Source organism: Daktulosphaira vitifoliae, unplaced genomic scaffold, assembly GCF_025091365.1.
Source record: "Daktulosphaira vitifoliae isolate Bord-2020 unplaced genomic scaffold, ASM2509136v1 Scaffold_4, whole genome shotgun sequence".
Taxonomy (NCBI): domain Eukaryota; kingdom Metazoa; phylum Arthropoda; class Insecta; order Hemiptera; family Phylloxeridae; genus Daktulosphaira; species Daktulosphaira vitifoliae.
Genome location: NW_026099575.1, coordinates 5,168,270 through 5,178,879, shown reverse-complemented (window position 1 = coordinate 5,178,879; position 10,610 = coordinate 5,168,270). Strand labels below are relative to the sequence as shown.

Genomic DNA, 10,610 nt, shown 5'->3' with positions numbered 1-10,610 from the left:
TTAATAAATTGTGCATATTTTATCATTTTTAGTAAGTAGCAAGTTTCTTAGTTTATTCAATTCAGAGTGAAATATTATAGTGTACTACATTTAGGTCATGTACTGAGTAACTTTTTTCTAGAAATGAGGATAATTTTGATTGGCCTATTATCCTTATTAATTATTGTCTTTAAGGATTCCATGTTTGTCATTCCAAAAGAGCGTTAACGTATAGTAAATAAATCTTATTATATAATAGAACAAGGAAAAAAACGCTTTTCTGAAAAAATTACTTAGCGTGCTCGGATTTTCAAAAAATTTTTTTTCAACGAAATTACTCGGTCATCAGACTCCAGGAAAATTATTGGCGAAGGTCGAAAAATTTTTGCCGCTAGCCCGCTCGCTTTGTAAAATTTCGACCGTTTTTGAGAAAAACGCTCGCTGACGCCACCGTTTTACGTCTTAAGGTTTGAAATTCTCATCAGACCCGCTCAATGACATTCCTGAGATATAATAAAAAATTAAATTCAATCCGTTCGTTTTTCACCGTTTTTTTTTTAAGTCCACGCGTATGGTAATAATATGCGCATTGATTCATTTCTGCTCATATGTTTATTATGAACCTTAATTATATGGTGTAATATGTATTTTTATTAGGACACTATTTTGCATTTGCACATAGCACTATATTTTATCGAGGAATTTTATATGTTAAATATAAATTGCAAGACGGTTATAATTATATAAGTTTGTACTTTCATTATCAGAACAGTACATTATTAATAATATTTTTTTTCTCATATATGATTTGTGAGTACAACGTTAAATCGCAGTTACCAATATTTTTAAAATTAAATTTTTTACATAGTCCCACGTATAATAACCTGCTGAATTTTTTTAAAATTATTCTATAATATAAACACAATTATTGTAATTAGAATATTAATAATTTTTGTGTATTCACTCACTTATAATTACTATATCTAATTGAAATGTTCAGCTAACTAGCCCGTAACGGACATTTAGTCACATTTTTTGGGAGCAAGAAGAAGCCTTACATCCTTAAGGGGCTTATCTAGAATTTTAACATTCTAGTAAATAGTGACAGTTTTTCTAGTTCTTTTTTTGTTCATCATTTTTTTTATGGTGGTGGTATTTTCTATAGAGTAACCCATCTCAACGTATCACTCCAGAGTTCATGTAGCTATTAATCTAGCCCTGAGTGGATTTACTCTCGCATCCGTATCATTTATATAACAATATTTTATTTTAAATATAAATCTATATTAATGAATAAAAATAACTTTTAATAATAATTTATTTTATTTTAATTTTAATGAAGTACATCTATTTTACAAAAATTGCACAATATCTTAAACAGGCATTATTTATTTATTATGTTATTTAATCGTTCATTGTAAAATATAGTTAACAAATATGATTTGACTAGCCGGTATGGAACCTACAACAAAAATTTACTATTTACTCAATAAGAAAACAATTTATTCATGACATAATAATTATATCGTACAGTAATTATTATTGTACGATTTATATCACCACCTGTTGGTTAAATATTTTATTATAATTGTAAAATATTAATCTTTAAAATTAAAGTAGAATAGATAACACCAATAAAAACTATTTATAATCAAAATAATACAGTTTTATAACTTTTGAATGATGTTTTAATGCTATGAGGCTATGTTCTCTTAAACCACACGATGTCTGCCTATGAAACAGCCTACTTCTTATTAACTAACTCCAGTCAGTCTTTAGAACCGGAACTTTGACTTTTACACTAAGGCCTTATACACTGTTCTTTTCATAAAACTTTCAGATTTTCTTGACTATTTCGAGCGCATTGGCTAAAACACACCGATTTTAATATACGTGATAAAAGATGACTCCGTAATATCCAAAACCAGCCGTTGGCACTGCGCGAACTGACTCCAAGTCGCATTATATTGGTTCACGCGACTCACTTGGGAAAGTTCAGCGTTCAATAAGTAATCCAGTATTTTTTTATAAGTACTAGGACAAATCAAAGTTCAAAATAAAACCGTATTTATCCCGTTTTATAAACTCTTCTATTAATGTTCAAGAGTGCACTCGGTAACCTGGCTCTGATTTATGTACTGTTTATGCGATCAATTTGTATTTACTACTTGATTTTTTTAAGTGAAATAGAATCATTATAATGGTTATAACAGTTATGATATACAGTTATAATTTGATATAATAATTGAACCTTTAATTAGTAAATTAATAAAGTAATAACATTTTAAATATAACAATGATCTATAACTAGAATAACTAGTCGTGCCGCTAACTACTGGTCAGCAATTCTAATACGCGATTTTTTAATTGTGATTTAATTTAGCTGTAATATATATGCCATTCTCGCAAATTATTGACAAATATTACAATTTTTATAAGTGCTCCTTTTGAGATATAGCTATTTTTATAGAACTGACAAGATTTTTGCTTCTTTGGTCTCTTTCCTGTTAATAATTTATTTTATGTTGAACTCAAAAGTAAGTAATTAAATTATTATTATTAAAAATATAGTAGTTCATTGAATTTGTAAGAAATTTCGGAAATAGCTAATATAAAAAATAAAATAAATTTTAGTTAAATATGCTGTATGGTAAAATTATTTAAAGAACGTTAAAGAAACAACAATGTGTTAGTCCAACACATTCTTCTTCTTCTTTTTCCTCACCTTAATCCAAACTACTTGGGGTAGGCCAACCTTATCCTAAACTTGACATGATCATTCAATTATATCTCTCCATTTCTTTTTTGGTCTTTCTCTACCTCTTCTTCATTCAACATTTATTTCTATAACTGTTCTTATGGCTTCCGATTCCTCACTTCTCATAACATGATAAAACCATCTCAGTCTATTTTCTCTCATCTTACCCACAATTGACGCTACACCTTTACTCTTTCTTATATGTTTATTCCTTATTTTATCTTCTCTAGTCACTCCACTCATCCATCTAAGTATTCTCATCTCTGCTACATTCATTCTCTGCTCTACTTTCTTGTTAACCGCCCAATACTCTGAACCATACATCATAACTGGTCTCATTACAGTCTTATAGTCCAACACATTGACAACTGAATAATTTATTTTAATTTCAAACAAAATACCTATAATTTTTTTTACTAAATATTCACAATAATTGTAACATTCTTTGAATTATTTATTTACTAATATTTATTATTTATAAAATGAATCTTTGATTTCGATAACTCATCTATATGACTAGATAATTTGCACAAAAAATATCTTACAACACAGAATAAATATGTGCCTGATTTGAAATTTGAATCTAATTTTTCTCACTATAATAAAGTTATTTCCAAAAAAATGTATACTTTAACCATTATGTGTTTTTACGATATTATAATAGTAATAAAAACGCAGAAAGTTTAGAAAAAATTGTAAAAAAAGAATACTTTTTTTGTCCCCAATTCCAAAATAATTATTAAAATTATAATTGTTACTAACTGTAGCGAGGTGTAATATATATATAGAAGTAATAAACACTTTTATGATTTAATAACAACTATACTATATTACAACGAACTAACAAATAACAGCGAGAGACGAAGCGCGTTTAAGACAGAGTGCGTAAGTGATTGATTGATCGATTGATTGACTGGAGCGACGATCTTGCCCTTAAATAGTCAGAGGAATCTTCTAGAGGCGGCGGCGGCCGAACATTCTAGAACATTCGATCGCCACACCACCCCCCTACGGAGTGGAGTTAGCTAGGGTCAAAAATGTCCGGGAATCTGACTCGGCGGCCTGAGCGAGTTGTTCGTACTGGCTGTGTTGATGGATCGGTATTAGGCGGTTGTTTTTGTTTGGGCGTATTCGGGACAGTCGCTGGTGGAGCATGTGCCTGGCTATCGGTTGTGCTTTCGTTCACCATGAAGTAGGCAGGTTTTACTCTATCAATCGTCACCGTAACTGGTTGATTTCGAACTTTTATTGTGAACGTTTTGTCATTTCGGGCAATTACTTCGTAGGGACCTTGATATGGCGGTTGAAGTGCTGCTCGGACACCTCCCTCCCTGAGAAATACGTGTGAACAGTCCTTAAGGTCCGCAAAAACAAATGATCGTGGATTTGAGTGGCGAGATGCAGGTACTGGACGGATTTTATTCATAACACTGCGAAGACGATCTAGTAAGCTAGTAGGGTCGTTCGTACTGCTATTATCTTGATTGTCTGTGAAGAAATCACCAGGAAGATTAAGAGGCTCCCCATAAACAAGTTCCGCAGACGTGGCTTTTAAGTCTTCCTTAAACGCAGAACGTATTCCGAGAAGCACGATAGGCAGTGACTCAGTCCACGAGTCTTTTGCGTGGGCCATGATGGCTGCCTTTAGTTGTCGGTGCATTCGTTCGACGAATCCGTTTGCAGCAGGATGCCAACTGGTAGTGGGGCGAAGCGTAAAACCAAAACGTTTTGCTAAAGTTTTTAAAGTAGCTGAAACAAACTGAGTACCACGGTCAGTCGTAACGTATTGAGGTACTCCGAAGCGTGAAATCCAGCAATTGAGGAAACCCTTAGTGACATCGTCTGCTGTTATACGTTCGAGTGGATACACCTCCGGCCAACGGGTGAAACGGTCGATTACCGTCAGACAGTACCTAAAGGACTGTGATGGCGGCAATGGACCGATGATATCGACATGAACATGTTTGAATCGGCGTGAAGGTGTTTCAAAGTTTCCCAGTGGGGCTGAGACGTGTCGGCTTATTTTCAATCGCTGACAGTGGACGCAGGCACGTGCTCAGGAACGGCAATCCTTTTTCATTGCTGGCCACACAAATCGTTCTGAAACTAAGTGAGCTGTTGCGCGTGCACCGGGGTGACTAAGGTTGTGTAACTGATCAAATGCGTGACGCCGGAATCGTTGTGGCAAAAATGGTCGTGGGCGTCCCGTTGACGTGTCGCAATAAATATAGGCTGAAGATCCTGGCACTAGTACCTTCTCCAAATGAAGAGATGAATTGTTGTCAGTAAAATGTTTGAGTTCATCATCCGTGTCTTGAGATGCAGCAAGAGCTCGGTAGTCCAGCGGGAGAGACACAACTTCAATGCGTGACATTGTATCCGCGACGATATTTTCATCACCTTTAATGTGTTGAATGTCGGTGGTGAATTCGGATATGAATGTCAACTGGTTGAGTTGCGTAGGAGGTATCTTTTCTCTCCGTTGGGTGAAAGCATATACGAGTGGCTTATGATCGGTGAAAATGGTACATGGTTGTGCTTCGACAATGTGCCTGAAATACTTCACCGATTCATAGATGGCAAGCAACTCACGATAATACGCAGGCCACGCACTTTGTTTCACCGACATTTTCTTTGAAAAAAATGCTATGGGTTGCCAGATGTTATTGACTCGCTGCTGCAGACATGCGCCGATAGATTGGCTAGATGCGTCTGTGAATAGTCCAAGTCGTGCGGCTGGATGAGGATGTGCTAAAAGAGTAGCGGTCGCAAGACTTTCTTTGCATGTGGTGAACGCTTTTTCTAACTCGGGAGTCCATTCTATCGGTTGGGAACCTTTTGTCTTCGGGCCTTTGAGAATACCGTGAAGTGGTGCTTGCAGGTCGGCAGCTTTGGGAATAAACCGGCGATAAAAATTTACCATTCCCAAAAACCGGCGTAATCCTTGCATAGATTTTGGCAATGGATACTGTCGTAGGGCTTCGACGCGTTCCGGTGGCGGGCGGGTGCCTTCAGAAGATACTAGGTAACCTAGAAATTTCACCTCAGCCGAACCTAATACACATTTTTGCGGGTTAACGACAACACCGTAGTCAGAAAGTCTCCCGAAAAGAGTGCGTAAATGCTGTTTGTGGTCCTCTTCCGATTTAGAGAATACCAAAATGTCATCAATATATGCATAACAGAAGTCCAACCCATTGGTAACTTCGTCTATGAAGCGTTGAAAAGTTTGTCCAGCATTTCGCAATCCGAATGTCATAAAAGGAAATTCGTAAAGTCCGAATGGAGTGGTAATGGCTGTTTTGCATATATCGTCCGGATTAACAGGTATTTGATGGTAAGCCTTTACCAGATCGATTGTGGAAAATAGCGTGCAATTAGCCAGGTTGTGCGAGAAATCATGTATGTGTCTGACTGGATAGGAGTCTGGTATAGTTCGGGCGTTCAGCGCGCGGTAATCACCGCAAGGACGCCAGCTGTTCTCCCCTTTCGGTGCTAAATGTAATGGTGAAGACCACGGACTGCTTGAAGGTCTAGCGGTACCTGCCTTGACCATTTCCGCGAATTCCTGTTTGGCGATTTTTAGTCTACCTGGAGCTAAGCGGCGTGGGCGGCAGGCTATTGGCTGACCAGGTGTCGTAAGAATGTGGTGCACTGTTTGATGTTTTATTGTCCTGGGCAATCCGGTGGGACGTGTGATGTCCGGAAATTCTGCGAGAAGTGCAGCCCAAGGGGAAGTGTTGGCAACTGATTTTATGCTGCATTGATTTACAGAGGAAACCTTACCATTCACAGCCAAGCCTGTGACACCATCAATAAGACGTTTGGTACGGCAATCCGGCAGCAAGTGGTAGTATGCCATGAAGTCGGAACCAATGATAGGAGTACTCACGTCGGCGACAATAAAACTCCACGGGAAACTGCGTCGAAGTCCTAAATTCAAATTGAGATGGACCGTCCCGTAAGTTTTTATGGTACTGTTGTTGGCCGCGCTGAGGTCGTAATCGGTGGCATGGCGTCGTTCCCGTAGTAGCCGTTGAGGGTAACAAGATAAGTCGGAACCGGAGTCGACTAAAAATTGGCGTTTTGTTATTTGATCTGTAACAAACAGGCGGCTGCTCGGGTTCGGACAGTCTGTTGCCGCCGCTACTGACTGTCGTTGGAGTTTTCCTGATACTTGCAGGGAGCCTTACATTTGGCAGCCTTTTCTCCATAAGTGCTATGATACCAACACCATCCTTTGCCGTTAGTCAGTTCCACGTTTGAACGGTTACGTGACCTAGAGCGGGAACGTTGCGGGCGTTTAGCACATAATTCGCTTACCTGTTTTGCGAGTGCTTCAATGGCGGCTAAAACATCGAGTTCCTTTTTATTGTTCGTCGTGGCAACAGCATGGACGAATTGCGAGGGGGCTGGCTGCACTTCAACAATTTTGTCAGCCAGCTCGGCTACCTTATCCAGAGGAAGCTCTGATTGTGCGGTTAAAATAGCTTGTGCATGTGATGGTAGACGGCGGAGCCAAAGTTGACGTAAAATATTGTCTTGTAATGTAGTAGTGGGAACGGAGATGTCGTAAGAACTGTGATGGCTTACGGTCACCTAGTTCTTCTTCATTGATGAGTTGCCGCACACGTTGTTCTTCTGAGATAGACAACCGTTCAACGAGTTTTGCGCGTAGATGTTTGTAGCGTTCAGTAGGCGGTGGGTTAGTAATAATATCCTCTACTTCGGCGGCGTAACGCGTATCAAGCTGAGCCACAACATAATTAAATTTTGTTTCCTCACTTGTTATTCCCGAGATTGCAAACTGCGAGTCAACCTGTGAGAACCATAAGCTCGGTCTTTCGGACCAGAAAGGTGGCAACTTGACGGCAACGCGATTCACTGAAGCTGTTGGATATTGCTGTGCCTGTAGTGCTGCAAGGCGAGCGTTTTCTTGGCGTAACTCCTCCAATTGATTGCGTAGTTCTTCGGCGTTCATACTTGTTATCGTCGAGGTCACCAATGTAGCGAGGTGTAATATATATAGAAGTAATAAACACTTTTATGATTTAATAACAACTATACTATATTACAACGAACTAACAAATAACAGCGAGAGACGAAGCGCGTTTAAGACAGAGTGCGTAAGTGATTGATTGATCGATTGATTGACTGGAGCGACGATCTTGCCCTTAAATAGTCAGAGGAATCTTCTAGAGGCGGCGGCGGCCGAACATTCTAGAACATTCGACCGCCACATAACTATATTATATATAATATAACATAAATAAGATTTAGGAAAAAAATTTAATTTCATTATAATCTTTGAAAGTTTTAATATTAGAGTTCTTACTTAGTTTATGTTAGGTCTAACATAACATTTTCTATAGTATTACATTTCTTTGAAGTTTAAAAGTTTAGTCCAATTATATTTTTGAGCTTGTTGCTTTAAATATTTTCTTTTATAACTTACAGTTTCTATTATTGAAATTATTATTAGATTTTGTAAATTTGAAAAAATAATTTCTAGTAGGTAATGTCACACTTGACTCATGCAATTAGTTTTAAGATAGAAATCGTCTAAATATTAATACAACTTACATTTGATTCTATGTTATTAATTAATTTGTCTATTGTAGACAAATTTTTTCTATGCAAAAACAAACTAACTTATTGTCAACTACAATGCTTTCGAACCACTAATGATGTAGGAGGGATAATTTCAACTTGCAGAAGAAAAAATACGGTCACTGATAAAAGAACAAAAATACTTAAGGTGTTCAAAAAAATGTGTATAGATATAATATTTCAATAAATATAGTTTAAAAAACTGAAAAACACGCTTTTAAATTATATTTATTTTTCACTTTTTAGTTTTTTATGACATCGCTGTCACAGTCACGCAGGGGCGTATTTATGGGGGGCTGATGAGGCTGCGTGGTGAGTTACAAACAATTTACAAATATACATGTGAAACTAATATAAGCGTGTTAAAAATCATTCTGATGTTTGATTTATACTAGATATTTTTTTTTAAAGTTACTCTCTTATTGCTGTCAGATGGAAGATAGAATCAAAATATGGTGAGGAATGATATTCCTATACAAGGCATAATCAAATTAACTGTATAAAATAACATTTTTCTACGCATAATTATATTGAAAGTAATATCTAATGTGGCACTGATCAATATAATTTTATTCTCTAAGAATTATTATATAAATGTATGTTGATAAGTACGAAAACGCAATAAATTTATTCACGCGAGTTAAAAGAAAATAACATATAATGTTATATTTAGTGCTTGTGACTTCATGCATTTAAAAAATTTTTTTGAACTACTTTTGAGACGACTAACTCTTTGAAATATTATCATTAGTGTATATAGTACCACAGAATTATTTTTGTTCTAATAGGAATGACGTCCCTTAAAACTTAATTTCTAATTAATATACACGATTTAGTGTTAAAAAAAAAAACTAACATGTGCATCTATTTATCAATAATGTATTCAGGATTATACAGAATGTTCAGTAAAGAAATGAGTTTCTATTGCTTTCATTGTTTATAAAATTTACCTGTTTCCTAACTTACTGAACACTCTGTATAATGTTAGTAATTGAAGAAATAATTGTTCTTTGATTCTTAATTAATTTGTAAAGAAAACAATTTCATCTGTTTATTTTATATAAGGTAAGTCGTTATAATTAAATAAAAAAAACGGTAGCACAGTGGGGTCGCGGCACAGTATGGACGTGGCATAGTTGGGACAAGTATAGATATCTCACAGTGATTAAAATCACTATCATTAGAAACGCTTCGATGCAAATCTTTAGATAGTGTTTAATTTTAAGAAATTGGTAGATTATTTCAAAAGTATATTACATAAGCTTTAATTTAAGATATATTTAAAAGTGTCAGTATTTTCTGAAGTTAAGTTGAAAAAGTTCTACTTTCCATACGCATTTTTAAAGGTTTGAACCATCCCAGTATAAAGGGAAATGGTCCTATTTAAAAAAAGTGTGTCGGATGAAAAAGGTATAAAAATATAAAAATAAAAATAATAATATTGATCCATACATTTTTCTAAAAGTTATAGCAATATAGATTTAAAAATATAAAATCGAGAATTTTTTTACGGAAATCGTACGTTTTTCTTTAACTTAGGTGTCCGTTTTCACCATGAAGACAAATCCAGAGTTCAAATTTTTTTTTTCAAATTAAAGTATATTACATAAGTTTTAATTTAAGGTATATATATAAAAGTGTCAGTTTTTCAGGAACATTTTTAAGTTAATATTTTGAGAAAATGTTGCCATTTTGAAACCCTTTCCTGTGGGCTGGTAAGGGGTTATAATGAATCCTGTGCTTTTAGATATTTATTTCCTTGTGAAATAATGAGAAAAATAAAAAAAGGTTACCTAATTAAAAGTTGACTCTACTGTAAGTTATAAGGGATAAACATAAAAAATATTTTATAACAGATAAACGGAGATACATATTTAACTAACAAAAGCAAAAAAATCAAACTATTATTTTATGAGAAATTGAATGGCTAACGTTAAAAGAATCACTCAATATAATCATAGTGAAAATAAATGGGTGAATCACTCTACATTATCATAGGCTGTGATTACATGTATATCACAATAAAATAGCTATTTAAATAATTACATTAGGTTAACAATGAGAGTGAATAAAAGTTGGTCACTAACACATAAGTTATACAGATATTATATTAATTCAAATAGTTCGGTACCCTTGAGCAATTTTGTCATCTTTCGTGCATCTTTATTATTAAAGTTTTTAATTAAAAACCCAGCACAGGGGGGTCGCGGCACAGTGGTGACGTGGCATAGTTGGATCAAGTATTATGATATCTGACAGTGAT

General features: G+C 35.3%; 2 protein-coding genes across 2 annotated transcripts; both read right to left on the bottom strand.

The window, feature by feature from the left end:
* Positions 1-3,758: 3,758 nt before the first annotated feature.
* LOC126903965 (uncharacterized) lies at positions 3,759-4,370 on the bottom strand. The gene has a single exon (XM_050682560.1). The coding sequence runs from the start codon at positions 4,368-4,370 to the stop codon at positions 3,759-3,761; it is 612 nt and encodes a 203-aa protein (XP_050538517.1).
* Positions 4,371-6,883: 2,513 nt separating this feature from the next.
* On the bottom strand, positions 6,884-7,718 carry LOC126903963 (uncharacterized). The gene is made up of 2 exons (XM_050682555.1): positions 7,331-7,718; positions 6,884-7,278 (listed from the first exon to the last, which is right to left on the bottom strand). Exons 1-2 carry the CDS (start codon positions 7,716-7,718, stop codon positions 6,884-6,886), a joined length of 783 nt encoding a protein of 260 aa, XP_050538512.1.
* Between the last annotated feature and the right edge of the window lie 2,892 nt (positions 7,719-10,610).

Coding starts and splice junctions, on each gene's coding strand:
- LOC126903965 (XM_050682560.1), bottom strand. CDS start 4,370: ATGGCCCACGCAAAAGACTCGTGGACTGAGTCACTGCCTATCGTGCTT.
- LOC126903963 (XM_050682555.1), bottom strand. CDS start 7,718: ATGAACGCCGAAGAACTACGCAATCAATTGGAGGAGTTACGCCAAGAA. Junction 7,279..7,330: donor TGAAGAAGAACTAGGTGACC/GTAAGCCATCAC, acceptor CTACATTACAAG/ACAATATTTTACGTCAACTT.